Raw genomic sequence first — 19387 nt, 5'->3', positions numbered from 1 at the left:
ACAAGCAAAACAGACAAGATGAACCAATTTTCATGAACAAACAATGATTTAAATTTAGCTTGTTTCTACAAGAAGTTTCCTCAGCTGCTAAGAGGTATTTGATTTTGACAGTATATAATCCCATACTTTAAACAGGATTTTGGGTTAAGCAGTAGTGAACCAAATCAATTTGAACCTCAAAGAGTTCGTATGAGACTTAAATTTCATCGAGTAAATTTTACCCTTTCAGTTGATTAAATTATTTTATGAGTGACACTGCATAACCAAGGCCTTAGGAGCAGTACCTTTATGAAACAACTTCAAGGGAAACAAGGGAAATCCACTTATTTACATCAACCCCTCCTATCTTCATAGGCTTGTTTCTTTTAGATTGCTCCATTAGCCCTCTGAAAATGTCAAACTTCATTAAGAGCAATAACCTCCATTAATCAAATGCATAAATACAAAGTCATCTTACCTTCAAAGGAAAATAAAAGGGGTTGGACTATTTAATGTCTCAATAGTTGAATTAGAAGGTGTTTAGAAATTCCAAGAGCTCGATTTCCATTTTTTATTAAACACTTCAGAACAAAAAAATCATCAATCTAGCCAAACTATGCTTATCATTAACTGCATATTAAACTACAGCAAAAAAAAAAAAACAACAACTTCTTAAAATAATTACATATCTGTATTTTGTGATATGTATGGCAATTAGTAAATTTTTACAATTGCTCTTTTTTTGTTTCATGCATTTGTGTCTCAGTCTGTGTCCCATGCCTGAGATTGAAAATTAGTTGCAAAAGACTGCCTGTAAGTTTTGCTGTCTTTTGAGCACTAGAACTTGCATAGAAACATGACGGTGCCACAATAACTGGCAGCCAAACACCTGACACCAGCAAGGGCAGTGCTTAGTGAACCATGCGGCTGCCCCGTGAGTGCCCAGCACCACGTCAACAAAAACACACAGCACTTATGCCACCACTGTCACCATACACTCTGCCGGGACTCATTAAGAGACTCATTATGTTACCCATGATCTAGAATGAATATATAAAACAGTAAGATCTACTGTTACTAGAATTCATGGCATTTACAAATTTGGCTATCCCACTCCAAACTTGCTGTGCAAATTTACCATATTTTATTTCCATAAAGGGCTGTAAGCTCTTGAAGATTACAAGGCATACAGTGAGAAATAAGAGTAGCTGCCTTGCACAGACTCATCTTCTGGGAGATGATGCCTTGTGTTAATTTAGTGTTTGATGAGAATAAACTTATGCTCTCATACTTGTGGATGAGGCTGAATGTCAGGCAAATGACTTCTCCAAGGAAGTGCACACACTGTCTCCTCCCTGAGCAACTAAAACATTGCTCATGCATGGAATCATTCCATCATTTTTAAAGGCGTTTCTAACTCTGAAAGATATTTTTGTTTGTTTTGTAAATTTGCCTGCATATTTGCCTCCAAAGACCTTTGCAGATGGACCTACAACCAGTTCTGCTGCAAGACAGTTTGCTTGTGTTATGCTTTTTGTCCCTGTACATGCTTCCCTTGCATTTCTCTGTTGACACGGCTCCACCCCACTATTTCTCCTGAAGCTCTGAGGCTGCCCCTCAACAACTGTCATAGGAAACTTCAAAACGACAGCTGGAGACAGCGTGATGTTTGGAGAGAGCAAGTCTTCTTGATTCTCAATGGGAGCTCATCCAAGTGTAATAATGACAAGGCAAACAGCCACCTGCAGCTGTTTCTGCTGGAGCAGCAGGGTAAGCAGTCCGTTTATAACGAGCAACCACCTAAGGGAAACCGTGATCCTACATCATTAGCAAAAAATTAGAACACCTAAGGGCAACATGTTTATGAGATTAAAACGTGTTACATTTGCTGTCTTTACAGCTGAAAGAAATCGAGGTATCAAGCATGCCTGATGCATGTCTGAAGTCTAACAGTACCTGTGGGCTAATTCTGAACTACCCCAGAAATTTCCCTCAAGTTTCTCAACGCCTCCCCACCGCCTGCACTCGCGAAAACACTGACGGCTGATTCTGCGGCAGCACTGGAGCCCGCTCGGTGTCCGAGTGCCCCGAAGTAACGCTCCCACCGCGGCCGAACAGCGGCGCAGAGCCGCGGGCCTCCAGGGAGCTCCAATGCCGTGTGCAGAAAGCGAAACACCCTTCCCCGGCAGGCTTCGGTACGTCTCGCAGAGCTCATTAAGCCCTTCACCCAGCCCAGAGGGCGAGGCTGCCTCCGCACACAAAGCCCGAAGACCCTCTCCGACATCAGGCACACGCCTGGAAACAGCCCCTTCCCCCCAGGCACGGCGGGGGAAGGGGGACACGGAGCCCTGCCCGCCTCCTCACCAACCCGCCCCCGCCCCATCCCCACCCCGGCCGCCTCCTCACCAGCCGGTCTCGTCCTCATCGCAGCCGGCCAGCCGCTCCAGCTCCTCCGGCCTCAGCACCGCCGCGTCGTCCAGGAGGCCATTGCCGCCGCTGCCCCCATCGCTACCGCTGGGCTCCTCAGGGAGCGAACGCCGGGCGGCGGCCCTGGGGCTGAGACAGCGCCCGTCGGGCGACGGGGAGGCGGCGGGGGGCGGCGATGAGGGCCCGGCGCTCGGCAGGCGCTTGGGGCTGGCGGGGGCGGCGGGCAGGGCGCCGTGACGGCTGCGAAGCTGTTCATTCTGCTTCTCTAGCTTCTTCACCAGCTCCTGAAGCTTCCGCACCTCCGCGTCCGCGTTCACGCCCCAGCCGACATCCTCCATGGCGCCCGCCGGCAGAGCGGCGGCTGCGCGGGGAGAGGCGGCCGTGCCGCCCCGTCTACGCGGCCGGGCGGCCGGCGGCGGGGCAGGGCCGGGGCGGGGCGCAGGACGCACATCCGCCGCCATGCCACCGCCTCCCGGCTCGGCCGCCGGAACCACCGCCCCTCGCGCCGCCTTCTCTCCGGGCGGCCCACTGTGCGGTGCGGCACGGAATGGCGTACGATGGCCGGGAATGGCGGCGGCTCGCGGCCCCGGCGGCGGGAGGCTGTGACTCAGCCCCGCTTGGGGCCGTCCTTGGGGCTCTTCCGGGAGCCTCGTTCCTGAGGGAGCCTGCCCTGGTCTCCTGTGTCTTCGGCACCACAGGTCCCACACAGGAGTTATATGGGAAGCCCCGGAATGCCTTCCAGAAACGTTCAAAACCGCTGAAGAACTCAAGGTGTGCCCCTGGTCCAAGGCCTAGGTGATAATGTTGGGCCTACTGTGTATGACGGATGTGTGAACTGAACTGATCCTTTGAGTCTATATTTTGTATAAGTATATCCATATTCATTTAAAGGTTATGGTGATTTTGCCATCCATAGCAAAACTTAGTCGTATAGGTGTAAAAAAACAGTGGGGCTTGGGGATTTGTCACAGAATCACAGAATGGGTAAAGTTGGAAGGGATGACAGTCGTTTATCTGGCCCAACCTCCCCGCTCAAGCAGGGTCATCCTAGAGCTCAGGGCACAGGATTGCGTTCACTGGGCAATGTGTTCCGGTAAAGTTCTTCATACTCATGTAGAAGTTCTTGTGCATTGCTTTCTGCCCATTGCCTCCTGTCCTAGTTCTTGGGATGTTTTGTGTCTTGTGACAAATTGTCTCCAAATTTCATCGACTGGCATTGTGGGGATGGTCTGTGTCCCCCTTCCCCGAACCACTGAGAGACAGTGACCTTAGTGCTATCACTTAACAATTTTTTCCTCTTCCCAAGTTTCCATCTACTCATCAATTTCATTTTGGAGCCTGCTTTAGCTGAGAGGAAGAACACCAGCAAGTGGGCCAGAGAATGGCTGGGAGTCTGCAGGGGATGACACTGCCGTGAGTAGATTTTACCAGGCTCAGGAACGGAAAAAAGGAAAATAAGACTGGGGTGCTCTGACCTGCAGGATGTGCTGAGAAGTTGCAAAGTTTAGGGGCAGAAAATGCCACACAACCTGGGTTGTGTTAGGTATGGTGCATGGACTGCTGACATGTTGAGACTGCCAGGCATGAGTTTATAGCATCCTCACAGGACTGGGTAACTTGCTTGCCTTTATGCAACACTCCTCCCTTATACATTTAGAGATTACATTCTCTGTATGTACAGCATTATTTGAGGTTTTATTCTGGGGTGGTTTTGCACTGTTACTGTTAGCTTCTCACCAGAATCCAGGCCTTTGATTCATAAATGTAATTTATGTCATTGTTTTCCCTAAACAATATCATCTTAAGTGTTTACCTGTACCAAAATATGTCAAGGCTGGTATCTTTTAATGAAGCAATTTAAATTACTCTTAGGGTAATGTCTTCATTATCTGCAAGTGCAACAAACTTTCTATCAGCAGCAGATTTTGCCACAGATTTTATATAATTCTCACAGCTATAAAACTACTAAACAGTTTTAGCCCTTGAGCTGAGACCTTTGGCACTCTGCCCACTGACACCACCTTAATGACCATCATAACTTTTTAGAAACTGGTCTGTAAATCAGTTTGTAAATCCAGCTTGTTCTTTATGTCTGTATGATATGATACAAAGTCAAGTGCCTTAAGGGAATCCATAGTTATGTATTAACAGAATTTACAGTCCTCCAAAGGCAAGGGAAACTGTTATATAACAGTTTTTTACAATAACAATCTTCCGTAACACTGACACAGTGGCACTGCTGACAATTCAGTAGTTGGTGAGTCTTAAACTATGCAGGAAAGTTTATTCCAAATTAGAACATTTTTAGCATGACCACACAAAATAACTTCTTTATTCTTCTATAACTATCCTCAGGCCAAACATCAGTGGCACAAGAAACTGTCAGTCACTTGAATTAATCATGTTTTTATGGTAGCAATAGGGGGAGTTTAATCTTTTTTATACTGTGACTACTGGGATCAGGATGGGACTGGTGGCTGGAACTGGGAGTGCGACAGAGTGTGAACTGGGGCTGTGACAAAGGGTTCTGCCAGGAGATGTAGACAGGCAGTGCAGAGGAGGACCAGGACCACAAAGAGACCCAGGCTCCTGGGAACTGCTGCCAAAACTGCAGCTGATCCTGGTGATAGTGTCATGTTTAGGGGCCTCCTCTGTTAGGTAGTGGGGCAGCTTTGAGAGCTCTTCAGTGGTCAGTGCACTGCCTGCATCCTGCCTCTCCTCTATTTCCTCTTCCTTCTTCCATCCTCTTCCCCCAGTTAATTTTATGGTCTGTCTGTACCCCAGATTTCCTACTCCAACTTTCTGTCCCCTGTTGACACCATTACTTTGCTGCCAACAGCTGTAGCAATTTTTTCTTCCCACAATATACACTCCCTGGTGTATGTGGACAGAGGGGGAGGAAAGTGAGAAAAAGTTCTCTCTTCTCAAATTTTAGAAAAAAGTTTCAGAACTGCTGAATCATCTGCTATTTTTACAAAGAGTAAGGGCAGTAGAAATGAACAAAGGGAGTCACTGCTTAATAGTCACCATAGTCTGCTTTGAATAGCAAGAACCATGATTCTGCTTTCTCATTCATTCTTGTGCTGTGGGCACCTTTCTCATGTTCTGGGAACTGAAGAGCAGCAAGGCTTGGACCATAAACTTCATATGAAATATCAGGTCAATAATAGGCTTCCATGACCTACTTGTTGCTCAGATTCCAGTGCTCTGCACTGCTCTGCACTGACCAGAAGTGAGACCACACCCAAGCAGAGGCCCCTGGGTGATTATACAGAAATATTATTAATTGATAGTAATGCCACAAAAATGAAACCTTTCCACTGTGTCACAAGAGCAAATTCCTCTGTATGTGAAATTAGATCTGTTGCAGATTTTTTTTGTGAGCAGCTGCGATTGCACCCATGCTATGTTTTCACTTTTCACAGAGAGGGAGCTAAAAGCAGCCTTTTCACAGCACTGTTTCCCAGATCTCAGGACATGCATGGGTACTTCTCTTATCTGACTTTGGGCAGGTTCTAAACTCATGAGATGAGAGGAAATGAGGAGCAGTCCTTCCAAAGGAAAGGAAGTCTGAGCAAGGCTCTCATGTCACTCAAATAATTCAACACACATCCTTCTGGCAAGTGGTTCCTAGAAAAAGGCCACCAGGAGCCTTGTTTTGTTTGAGCTTTGAGCTCTCTAGCATGGATAGGCCTATGGTTAGTTTCTCACAGCTGTGATTTGCTGAATTGTTGTCTTTACATCTGTCAAAACTGTTAGAATCTGACTTTGAAACCTTGATTTCACTTGTCACGTGGGAGGACAATCCCCCAGGGGGAATAGTACATGGAGATGGGCAGATGCGTGGTGGGAAGTTAACATTTGCTGTAAATACTTAACTTGATGCCTGGAAAACCAGACTGGTTTTTAAGCAGCTTTGTTTACTCTCCTGCAGAAGGGTTGTTGCCTGCCAGACTTCTCAAAGGAGGTGTTCAGCAGCCCCACACGTTTGTGTTAGGCAGTGTTAAGCTAAACCTCTGACAAAATATGAAGTACTGTTTATCATTACAATATATGGCATGTGCAGACATTGAATACAGAGTGAAAGAAGCATGTTCTTGCCATAATATGTCCCTTTCAGAATTCAAGTCAGAATGTTCATCTGGTTCTACTAAAAGAACTGACACTGTAACTTTAGTTATTTATAAAAAATACCTCTGAGTATATTAGGCTCATCAATTGTGAAACAATATGTTTAGCCCTTTAGATTTGACTTTGGAAACTCAAAACTACAGTCAGTGTCTCTGCACACATCTTCATCTCTATCCCCTAAAAACTGTAAACAGCAGTGAGCGGTGCATAAGTACACTTAAAAAGTCTTTATAAATAATTTTTAAAAAGTATTTTCTACTGACAAGTGTCATGGATAAGAGACCCATGATAAGTACATCAGTCTCCTTATCAAGTTACAAGCCTGAAGGGTAGGCAGAATTCCAGCCAGATTTTGCTATTGAAAGTACATCTATCTTTGGTATAAAGTAGAAAATTTAGCTCTTTTGCATGAATTTATATGCCTGTTCTTTTTTGCACAGAAAAAAAAAAGTTAACATTTTGACCACAGCCATCTTTAAACATGTATTTTGTGCTCTGGAGCCAGAGCTATTCTAGGATAATGGACAATCAGATTCCTTAAGAGGCTGATATTCATGGCACACCATGTGGCTAGGAAATGTATGTACTTCAACCTTTTTAGTTTTTTATAATTGGTGTACTGATGATCCTTTCCAAGTATTATCATCCCAGTTGAGCATTGTAATAAATATTTCATATCACAAAATTGCAGAGTGGCTGAGGTTGGAAGGGACCTGGAGGTTATCTGGTTCAAGCCCCCTGCTCAAGCAAAGCCACCTGTTCGACCGTGTCCAGATGGCTCTTGACTGTCTCCAAGCATGGAGACTCCGTGGGTGCTGGGCATCCTGTGCCTGTGCACAGTCACCCTCAAAGTGAAAAAAAAAGTTTCCTGATATTCAGATGGAGCCTACTATATTTCAGTTTGTGCCCAATGCCTCTGGTCCTGTCATTGGAAATTGGCTGTCTCTCTCCTCTTGGTACACTCCCTTCAGGCATTTATACGCAGTAGTAAGATCCACACTCCCTACCTTTTCTTTTCTGCAATAAACAGTCTCACCCTTTCCTGATAAGAGAAAGACTCCAGTCCCTTCATTTTGTGGCCCTTTCCTGGCCTCTCTCTGCAATGTTTAGTTCTTCCTTGTACAGGGAAGCCCAGAACTGGACAAAATACTCCATATGTGGCCTCCTCAGTAAGGAGGGAATAATCCTCACTCAGCCTGCTGGCAATACTTTGTCTGAATCAGACCAGGAACCACTCTTATCACAGCAAGGACTTGTTGCTGGCTTGTCTCCAACTTGGTGTCCCACCAGGACCCCCAGTCCCTTTTCTGCCAAGCTGCTTTCCATCTGGGTGGCCCTCAGCGGATACTGATGCAGCTCCTCCCCAGCTGCAGGACTTTGCACTTCTCCTGGGTGAAGCTCATGTAGTTCTCCAGCCAGCTGAGGACCCTCTGGATGGCAGCATGACCCTCTGGTGTATCAGCTGCTCCTCCCAGGGTGGTGTCATCAGCAAACCTGCTGAGGGTACACCCAGCCCCATCATCCAGGCCATTATTAACAGGACTGGACCCAGGTCTGTCCTGTAGGATAAAGTGTTAGGCACTAAACCCAAATTAGATGTTGTGCTACTGACCACCACCTTTCAGGCCTGGATCACTGCAGACACCTGTTCTGCCCTGGTCTGCTCAGTGGATTTAGGGGAAGATTGTTTGATTCAGTCTGGGATGCGTGGGAACAACAACAAAAATATCTGCAAGTTCAACAACAAACAAACTTTTATTTGCAAACTTTAGAACATTAAGGTAGATTAAGGACCTTGGCAAACTTGAAAACAACATCCAGACATAGTAAGGCACTTCACAAATTTTAACCTAGCAAGCTTAAAATTAGCCAAATTTAAATTATTCAGACACAACAAGGTACTGTCTAAGGCACTGACTGGAATTTTTTGGTCTGGTTTACAATATATTTTGAGAAGGTTAGAAAGAGAGAAAGAGAAAAGAAAAGAGAAGAAGAAGAGAGAAGAAAAAAGAAAAGAAAAAAAAAGAAAAAAGGAAAGAAAAGCAAAGCAAAGAAAAGAAAGAAAATCAAGTTTTGTTACTGAGTTAGCTACTAGTATTTCATGTTTATCAATTACTTGGAAATAACTTAGTTGCTCTTTAAAAAACTGCTGAGCTCAACATACTTAAAATGCTGTGGTGACATTGAAATGTCTCAGAACATTGGGAAAGGATTTTCTGTTGTCAAGATTCATGATTTATATTCAGTTGCAAGTGCAGTGATTTTCATCACTTAGGTAACCGTGAATGAAACCTTACATGTCTCCACCCATATGAAGCAACTTTCTGTTCTATCATTCAAAAAAAAAAGTTCCTCAGTTTGCTGAGAACTCTCCCAACATGTCTTTATGAACCATCCAATGCTGGAAGGAAAGAGACTTCGTTGCACTCAAGAAGTTTTTAAAACAGTTTCCCCTCTGCATGTTTTTAACATGAAAAAGCACCAAATCTTCAGAATGCAAAGTAATTGAAAAGTCAGCAACTTTCAGATGTGTTGAAAGTTTGACATGCTGCATACTGGAAGAGCTAGTATGTTTTAAATGTCTTTTTGCTTAGATTTGCAGAAAATTTTCTTACTGAATAGGAGAGAGAGGGTATTCACATTGTATAGACAAAACTTTGCAATTAAATTAGGTTTGTGCGCGATTTATTAATGGCTTGTATTTAACAAGGCTCTGCTTCTTTCTGAAGACAGTATGCTAATGCATATATAATAATTAAGATTTGCAATCAATAAAGGAAGAAGTGTGACTATGAGTAACCAAAATACTCTATGCAAACAAAAGAATTACCAAAGAAGCCTGAGATACTACGTTGGTACTTGAGTCTGGAGAGAAAATGAGAATATGTTATTTGGGAAGTGGCATATAGCTGTATAGTGCAATTTTTGCGCTTTTTTTTTTTTTTTTTTTTTCCTGTTCTTTTTTGAGAAAGCTTTTGGCTATTTCGCACAGTATCGAAGGTATCCATCGCCACCTAGTGACACCACGTTGTGCCTGAGTCGGAATTGAGCAAGTATCCAGAGCGTTCCTAGGAAGCAGATGGTGCACCAGGACTCTTGTCACCCTCTTCCAGAGGTCCTGAGGTCAAAGAGATCTAGGTCACAGCTTTGGTGGCTCAGGGCTCACTCCTGAGGAGCTGGCTCAGAGAGGGTACAAATGTGTGTGGACAGCTCTTGCCATGCCTGTGCAATGGGGAGGTAGCACGGGTATGTGTGCTACCTCTGCACTGGCCTCTCCACTGACATTTTCCTGCCCACTTTTTGGGAGCCTGGGAGAGGACACCTTGCACATTTCACAATGGAGGATGTATTTGGAGGATGCTATGAAGTAAATCCTACAGTGTAATCAGTCCCAGCGCTTACTGATCTTATTTTCTTCAAGACCAGTTGTATTTAACACAGTGTCATGATGTTTTCCTTTTGGATTCTTGTATGGTAATTTTTTAATATATCAAATGAGGGCTGATTTTACCCAACAGTGATAAAATAACAAATAATTCATAGGACTGAGTAAAACATTTCCTCTATGGTCTCCTTCTGCTGAAATAAATGAGCTAAAATCAATGAGGACCTGAGTTAGCCACTGTGCCCTCTTTCAGCAAGGATAAGCAAAAGGAAAGGCCCCACAAGGAAACTAAAAGAAAATTAAAATTAATATGTTTCCCAGGACATGTTTCTTAGGGCCTAATTAAGTGCATACCTTTTTGCTGAAGTCCAAAAGAAGAACCATTAGATTTCCCACTGCAAGAATATTATAGGGTCTGTGAATGAGAGGAAAATTGGGAAAATATTGTTTAGAAATGACATATTCTTGGAATACAAGAGTTGGCTGACCACGAAGGGGGGCGGAAGACCCCTCCCCCAGAAGGGCTTTCAGGTAAATGGCCTTTCCATAGTGGCTCTCAGCAAAGTCAAAGGAAAATAGTCTAGTCTTGATATGACAGGTCATTCACTATAAGTCACTAGGCTTGATACAGAGGTTCAGCTGCCCAGTTGCAGGTGGATCTTGATAAACAATTTGATGTAAAAAAAATCAGGACAAATGTATTCCATTATCTCCCTACTGAATTGTTTGCTTCCATTCTAATATTATCACAACATTCACCAAGCAGACTGGGATTTTTTTTCTTTTTCAGGAATGACTGCAACAGTAGTCATCCTTCAAAATACGATTATACAGTATACATAAAAACAATAAAGTATACAGTACAACTAATCTTATTTATTTTCATGTGGTTTTGCTTTATTTTATAGACATTTTAGAGACTATTAAACATTAGAAAAAACAGCTTGATGAAATGCTCTGTGTCATTATTCATGCTCCTGCTTTGTATTTCTTCTGTTTCTGTTACTATCCCCTTTAGATTTTAAGATCTTTGGAGCAGTTATCCAACTTTAGTTTTTTTAAGTGCTTCATATGTCCCTAGTACACCTAATAGAACTACTCAAGGGGAAGTCAAGCTCTGCAGAACATTAATTTGAAATACTAATTTTAACATATTGGTGCTAGTCAGCTAATTTGAAGTATGAGCACATAATGAGCCAGAATGGCTCAGTCAGATAACAGTGGAAGGCAACTGGAGTTCCTTTAAGCTTAAGTGCTCCAGAAATTAACTTCACCATGTATCCCAAAGGGGAAAAAATATGAAAATAGCTCCATTCACAATTAACTGGGAAATCCTGAAATTTAGAAGGTAAAGAGTGATTCTACAAGGAACAGAAATTAAAAAATGTCTTGCTAGACAAAAGGCATGTGAAAATGTCAAGTCAAGCTTAGGAAGAGGCTGCAAAAGAAATCTAAGCAAATAGTAAAAGCTACCTTGGCTATATAAAAAAGGTACACAAAAAAGGAGTGGATGCCTTATAAATCATGGATGTGCCTTGCAATTAAAGGTAATCAAGGTCCCACCCCAAACTACCTGATTATTTGGCTCAACGTGAGTAATGACAATGTTGCAGTACACAGAGCTAAACCCAAAGATGTTCATGAGAATGGGTGTGGAAAGTTGTGCTCAAGGTGAAAACGAAGAGCAAAGAGCTCAACTGTCAAGGAGGCCCAGTAGCAGAGATAATAAATCCAGTAGTAAGGTTTTTACTAAAACAGATAACAATACCATATGATTAAAATAATAAAAAGTGAAATAGTAGAATTTAAGGAAAAAGGTGATTCACAAAAGTGCATTATGATGATTTCAGTTGTCTACAAGGACTCAACATTTTGTGAAAGAAACAGATATGAAAGCAAATAAAAATTGGAGACATAGTTCCCAAAGATAGATTGTGACAAATCAGTTCAGTATTTTTCTTTGCTAAAATACACAATGTTTTTAGAAAATCAAACTGCAATAAAACAAATCTCTATAGATTTCAGTAAAATGACTGACATGGTGTTACATGGAAGTCAGTGTGATGATGCAGGAAAATCAAAGGAAAAAAAACAGCCAAAGAGCAACAGCAATTACTGTTCTTAGAGGAAACTGCTCTGGCTATAGGGGACTGACTATGTTTATAATTTCTGTTCATGGCTATGTCTAAAGAAAAGAAATAATTAATGAAATACACTTGTGACCAAAAGAAAATACCTGGACTGAACTGCCATAAATCAAGTTTTCAAATAACAGAAGTCTAAGGCAACAAAGGCAAGATATTTAAAAGACTAGGAGAAATTTCTTTAGTAACTACAGGTTCATCAGCTGCTGAATAAAAATCAAGAGAAAAGCCTGGCTCAAAATACTTATGCAACTGTTTAAGATGAGACCTTATGGAGAGTACTCAGAACATATCACAGTGAAGAAAGATTAAAACACACTCAGAGAAGTTCAGGAGAGGGAAACTTAAAATGATGAAGGAAATAGTGATACCTTCAGTATAGGTCAGGAGGTGTCTTGTTTGGCTCAGCCAGATGAAACCAGATATGGTTTCAGAGAACAACAAGGGTAAATACTGGGGAGGGAGAACTTTGCAAGTCAAAGAACAGTGCCCCATGAACGTTTTCCAGATTCCTCCACATTCAAGTTGGAATTCTAGGGAGTCTGAACATTCCCAGTGTAAACAATACATTAACAAGCAATACATTGGTGGTTTACTATAACCAAAAACGGATCTTATTCTCCCTATTTATTCCTATTTTAAGTGGGAATTAAAAGCTGGTAGTATCAGGATCCCTCAGGTCCCTTTGTAATTCAGCTAAGTTGCAAAATTACAAGGTTCAATGTTGGGCTTTGTTAATGCATGTAATAATTGTGTCAGTATACCTACCATGTTACTAGTGTTCACTGATAAATATTTCTCTGTGTGTATATATATTTATATATGCATGTATTTGACTTCAAATCAAAATACTATGCTGAGATATTAGAATATGATAAGTAAAATAACAATAGAACTATTCTACCTTGTTGCCAGGTAGAATATGAAATTTTTAATACTTTTAAACAATTATATTTCTCTCCCAAAATTAAAAAGGAGAAATAATATCTGAATATGTAGTTATCATCACAGAAAATTTATTTATTGAGGGCTTGACAGTAGTAAGCATAGCAGAACATGTACATTTTATTAGAAGTTACCTTCTGTATGTGTCCTTCTCTGTAAAAATCCCTGTCTCCTTGCAGTATTATACTTTGTACACATGCAGTTTAACTGATTTCATCATTTTCAGCTTGAAACAATCTTTGGAGTGAGCTGTAACCTTCTAAATGCCTTTGTTGCTTGGTGGAAAAGCTGAGTCACTCATCATGAGGGATTTATGGAGAATGCAAAATCAAAAGAATATATGGGTCAGATTCAGCCCAGGGGTGGTTAAAGTCAGTGATGCTCTAGGGCTAAATATGAGCCACATTTAGGTTTCCTCCAGGAGAAGGGAACTGTCTTGGGCTGATGCATCTGAGGCACCCCATCACAACAAAACCTGCACATTAGGGCACAGCAGACACTGGTGTCTGGTTCAGTAAGACACATTTTGCACCTTCCTTTGTTAACAGGTCTGAACCTGTTCCATTGCTGCACAATTCTTTAAGTATAGAAAGCCCTACATAAAAGCTAAGCTATATTCAGACCTCAGAAGATGTGCCAAAATGACAAAAGTCAACCCTTAGTGGAAAGTTCTGAGCAGAGGGAAAATTCAAAAGCCTCTTATTTTTAACCTATAGTGGAGCAGTCTGTCTCAATTTCCCAGCTCAAACAATGTGGCAAGCTGGTGAGAGAGAGATATTTTCTATGGGCTCAGTTCCTGGTATTGTTTGCAAGCCAAATGTGAGGGCAGATAGCAATGCGTCAGCCCATTCGTAGTCATGGCACAGGCATCTCCTACTAGTGACAGGCCTGGGTATTAGAACAAAGAAACACATGAGGCAAGCGACTCAAAGACTTCTTCCTTTCTCATAAGCACTTTGGCAAGAACGTTTTGAGAAAAAACATTAAGGTTTGCCTGTGAAATGTAATTATTAAAAAAAACAACCAAAAACGAACAAACTTTTAGTGCACCTGACAATTGATTTTCTTCCTAAGAATTAAGTGATATCTAAATAGCTTTCTGAAAATATTTGATTTATGACAAAGTCCAGTGAAGCGTAGAGGGGTACTGATTTGGGAAGACTAAGGTTATGGTCTTGCCATGTTTCTGCAGTTCAAAGTGATGAACCATATTGCGTTCTTCTAACTTTTCTTCCATTAGATGTATAACAAATAGTGTGTGTGCAACCACGCACTTGTGTGTATCTCTGTGTTTATACATGCACAGATATACACACCTATTAACCATATTTGCACACCACATTGGACTTGGAAAATTGTTAGAATGTTGGACTGCAGCTTCAGGAGGCTGCAAGGAAACGGCAATGGAGTATGAAGTGGAAATTCCCTCTTTATGTCACTTGAGAGTCCCTAACTCTCCCTACACTTCAATATTAAGAGCCTTTAGGAACAATGCAGGCAATTTTTTCAGCAAGACCATAGCTGTGGACATGACGCTGCAAAGCATGCAACATTCATCTTCACTCAGCTTTGCTGACAACAATGCACATTCACAGATGTTGAATTAGAGAAAAAAAATTATATTTTCTGTCCCTACTTTATTTAATTGAAAAATACAACTTGAAAAGTGATCATCAGTTAAATAAGACTTTATAACATGAAGTTAGGTATTCTTTAGCAACAAACCAAATGCTACTTGCTGCAACTGTTTTGAAAGTTTGTAACATTATTGTCTGTCAATGAAGGCTGGAAAATGGGTTTTAGAGTGAGTGTCAGATGTCAAGTTCACTCTAAAATAATAGTAAGGTCATGTATATGATTATCACAGTGGATTTACTCTGAATTGTCATTACTGGGATGCTGGTCTGATAAGGGCAGAAGATAAGGTCATATGGCAAAATTCTTGGACTGAAGGCTGCTGCCATACTACTGATTGCATTTGTTGAAGTGGGCTTATATACTAAACCAGATGCATGGTATATTTTATTTTGCAATTGTGTTAGGAAATCCCAAATACACTAAAGCTCCACAAGCAAAACCACAGTCTGACCTACATGTAAATTCAGAATAATTTAACTAGGAACATATCTGCAATAATGTCACAATCAGAATCTGATGTTCTCTCGGGGATTTGGTGTGATAGCCTTCTAATCAATGTGGTTCAGCTGCTTCTTATAATTAAATCTGTGTAACATGGTTATATGCACAGTGCTACAAACCTCTCAGAAACAGAGATAAATATTATTTTCTCTTGAGAGAGAAAAGTTATGTTTGCATTTTTGCTTTGCTTTCTAACCTTACTCCGTCTTACATAACACTTTATGTACAAGCTAAAATTACACATTGACACCTACTTTTCTATAGTATATTCTAGTTAAACAGACCACATCTTGACACAAAATTTCCTTTCAGCATTTTCCCTGTAAATTTGGTGTAACTCCACTAAAGTCAGATGTGAAATTCCAGTTTTGCTGAGCTCAGATTCTGTTCACTGAACACCCACACTTATTGGTTAAATTTTGCTTTGCCGCCTGTATCTAAAGGCTGAACTTGCTTTTGAACTCTAAGAATTGGCTCTTCAAGCAGACTTACTGTTTCGTTAGCAGCAGCATGTGCTAAGCCACACATGATGCTACCACAGTGTCTGAGGCTGCCCTGCGGTGTCACCAAGCCAGAGTTTTTGCCCATAACTCCTGGCAGCTGCATGTTTCAGATAGTCCAAACTGACTATGTTAGCTGGTAGAACAGTAGGTTTCAGATCTAAAGATCCTTAGAGAGTGAATCCTACTGTGGCCCTTCTTGGTTACCTCCTATGGGTCCTCTGAGAAATATCTAGAGACTCAGCACAAGCTGAGCAACCCAACATACTAATTCACATCTTTGTCTTTTTAGATAGTCGTTCTTTGTACCAGGACTGGTGAAGAATTTCAGTATGCTCCTTGGCACTACTCTGCTGACCTTGGATGTCAGGTAATATGTGCAGGTAAATGAAGACTCCTTATGTTCTCTTTCATGTTACATTATTCACATAACTTCCCTGTCACGTTATTACATTAGCACATCAAGCCACCACTCAAATCAGGCTGCATTGTCCTGAAGACAGGGCCCTGTTTTTAATAACTAACTCTCTTGTTTGTGTCAAGTTGCACTGTAGCATTACACCACAGCACAAAGAAAGAGGAAAGAAAGGTTTGACAAATGTGTGTGGTTATATGATTTTACCAAACGCTGTGGTCAAGCAGGCCCACCATCTATTAAAGAAGTTCCACAAACTCTTGCAAGTTTATGGATCTGGTAGCTTTAAAGAGGTGTATGCATAGATTTTTTGAAGGTTAATTTAGCCTGATACACACTTCTTTTACCTTGTCCTTCTTGAGAGGCCCGAAATGGACACAGGATTTGAGGTGTGGCCTCCCCAATGCCAAATACAGGGGGCCAAACCAGGACTGCCCTGCACCTGCTGGCCACACTATTCCTGATACAGGCCAGGATGCCATTGGCCTTCTGATCACAGCTGGCTCATGTTCAGCCACTGCTGACCAGCACTCTCAGGTCCTTTTCTGCTGGGCAGCTTTCCAGCCCCTCTTCCCCCAGCCTGTAGCACTGCAGGGGATTGTTGTGACCCAGCACTTGGCGTTGTTGAACCTCACACTACTGATCCCATCGACCCAGCCTGTCCAGATCCCTCTGCAGAGCCTTCCTGACCACCAGCAGATCAACAGCCACCTAGCCTAGTGTCATCCAGAAATTTACTGAGGATGCTCTTGATCCCCTCATCCAGATCACTGATAAAGATATGGAACAGGACTGGGCCCAGTACTGAGCCCTGGTGAACATTTCTAGGCCTCTACCTGGATGTGACACCATTCACTCTCTGGGTCCAGCTGTCCATAAAGTGAAGAGTGCACCCACCCAAGCCATCAGCTGCCTATGGATGCCTATGGAGGATGGAGGGAGGGAGGCTTTGCTGAAGTCCAGGTAGACTACATCCACAGCCTTTCTCATCCACCAGGGTCACCTGGTAAAAAGAAGATCAGGTTGGTCAGGCAGGACCTGCTCTTCCTAAACCTGTGCTGGCTGGGCCTGATCCCCTGGTTGCCCTGTATGTGCCTGGTGATCACACTCAACATGATCTGTTCCATAACCCCATTGGGCAAGCACCTTTCCTTAGGGTGGCATTTGTCTATAACAGACACATTTTACCAGACATAACACAGTAGCTAGTACCCTGTACCAATGTCCCAATGTCCCATATGTTGATATGATGCTTTTGCTTCTTGACACAATGTATGTCTCCTCAAAAACCTGGCACAGCCAGGATACATCCTCACATTTATTGCAACAAAACACAGCCCATTGGCTGGCATTGAACTGGCATATACCTTCAATAAAACAATAGACAAAAATAGACAATAATAAACAACAATAAACAGCAACTCTTCATTACTACAAGAAAGAGTATGTTATGGTAGGTCTCTATTACACTCCACTGTCTAGTTACTTTCAGTAATACAATGGAATTATCACTCCCAAAATCTCTCAAAACTGGTCCAAAGCTATGGAGAAAGGAAAACCAGCACATTTGCTGATAGGGAAACCAGATAATGAAGAATGACTGCAATTTTTCTCTCATTCACAGGGTTCCCTCTTAAAAGTGTTATCTCTGCCCACAGCAAGTGAGGGAAAAGAAATAAACAAAGAAAATGCTGGGTGACTAAATTAACAGAATCATCTGAGAAATTAAGGGACAAAGAGGATTTGACAGGCATGTAAAGGAAAAAGAGAAAGAGCCTCTCTGTGATCAAGGGACTGGTAGAGATGCCTCTCTCTGACTAAAAATATTACAGAGTGGCTTTTTGAACCCAAGAGCGCACCCAAAAGACCAACACTGGCTTCAAAGAGAGAATGGGCATGAACCATGAGATGATGGAACATAAATAGCTGAAGAACTGTTGGAAAAGGTGGCCTATTAAAGGTTGTGTATTTGTCTCTCTTTGGCACTTTACACTACATATGGACCTGAAATTTCATAAGCCTCAGCCTCTCCCAAAATGGAGACTTCCTCCTAGAGAGTTAGCCACAAGAACTCTTCACCACTATTCTTTCCTTAGTAGGAGAGCAAAATCCTCAGACGCAGTTGCTTTGATACCACCCTCCTGATGATGTCCTTTGTCTGCCATTGCAGCAGAAGAACATGGGAACTGAGAACTGCGGTCTCCACAAAGTTTGCAAGCAAATTCGTGATCCACATGTCCACCACAAATGCTCTGTCAATTGACTGATCGACATCAAAATAGTTAACTCCTGATCAGTAGTTGTAAGAAGAACAATTTCAGCATGGCAATGGCCACATGCTTTGAACCAGAGATGTGCCTTGCTGTCCCTTTGTTTCTACTGCAGCTCTGGAGTGAAGCCACAGGAGTCATGTAGCTGCTGCTGGTTAAGTCACAGTGTAGCATAACACATAATCTAGTTCTTTGATAGACATCACTTCCTTCTAGAGCTCAGAGAGGACACTGTATGGGGAAAAGCTCTTTCAAGTTTCTCCTTTAAGTAACTGGTTTTATTGCCCTTTCCCTGTGCCACAGCAGCAGCAGAGGGGGTGAGGAAAGCTCTAGCTGCCATTGCTTGAAAAATGAAGCAATAGTTGCCTGTTTGCAAAACTGACCACATCAGAGGCAGTGGGTAAAGATGTCTGAGTGTGTGCTACCACAAATGGGTGGATATGGAAAGGGGAGTGGTGACACAGGCTGGTGGTACTGGTCATCATGAAGTGGCTGCATGGAGGCTGCCCATGTATTTAAAACAGAGAGGACCCATACACCAGGCATTCAGCCCTGTGAGTCCCAGGTCTCAGCAGAAGTGTGACAGGCATGGGAGATATGGCCACAGTGCCAAAGCAAGTTGGAGGAAATCCCTCAAGTGAAAACAAAGGCTCTGTAAGTCATTTCCTCTGAGCTGAACAGAAAGACATCTGTGTTGATACAGCTATTACACAGTAATCACAATAAAACAATTCTCTTGCAAACAGCATAGACTCTGCTTGCTTTCCTCTAGACTGACTGAAATGTGAGAGATGTATTTCCACTGAACTTTACAAGATCTTTTTTCTTTCAATGTGGTTTTGCAGTGACAGTTTCTATAGGTCAGACTGGGCTAAGAGAAGGAAAGAAGCTAAAGAAAAGAGTGTATGCACCATCTCAGTACAGACCCTGAACTCTGAAGTTCAACACAGGCACCTGAGGGGTGCAAAAAGCCACTTCAGTTAATCTGGCTGTAGGTTTGGGGCAGCAGGATGCAAGTGTTGCACATGGTTAATTACGAAGGAAGGCACTGT

The 19387-nt window shown here is 42.4% G+C and overlaps 1 protein-coding gene across 2 annotated transcripts in view; it reads right to left on the bottom strand.

Moving 5' to 3' along the window:
* The window catches only part of SLAIN2 (SLAIN family member 2), a 34330-nt gene extending 31549 nt beyond the window's left edge, over positions 1 to 2781 (bottom strand). Inside the window, exon 1 of one of the 2 annotated variants that reach the window (XM_005517726.3) lies at positions 2386 to 2781. In XM_005517726.3, the coding sequence (XP_005517783.2) occupies positions 2386 to 2744 (359 nt within the window). In that variant the 5' untranslated portion in view covers positions 2745 to 2781. The remainder of the gene's footprint in view (positions 1 to 2385) is intronic. The other variant, XM_014261460.2, reaches the window with a different exon arrangement.
* Between the last annotated feature and the right edge of the window lie 16606 nt (positions 2782 to 19387).

This window comes from Pseudopodoces humilis, chromosome 6 (assembly GCF_049639895.1).
Source record: "Pseudopodoces humilis isolate 2021_Gansu_Grassland_sample_001 chromosome 6, ASM4963989v1, whole genome shotgun sequence".
Lineage (NCBI taxonomy): Eukaryota > Metazoa > Chordata > Aves > Passeriformes > Paridae > Pseudopodoces > Pseudopodoces humilis.
The sequence above is the reverse complement of the archived record's forward strand: the minus strand, read 5'-3'. Positions and strand labels throughout refer to the sequence as shown.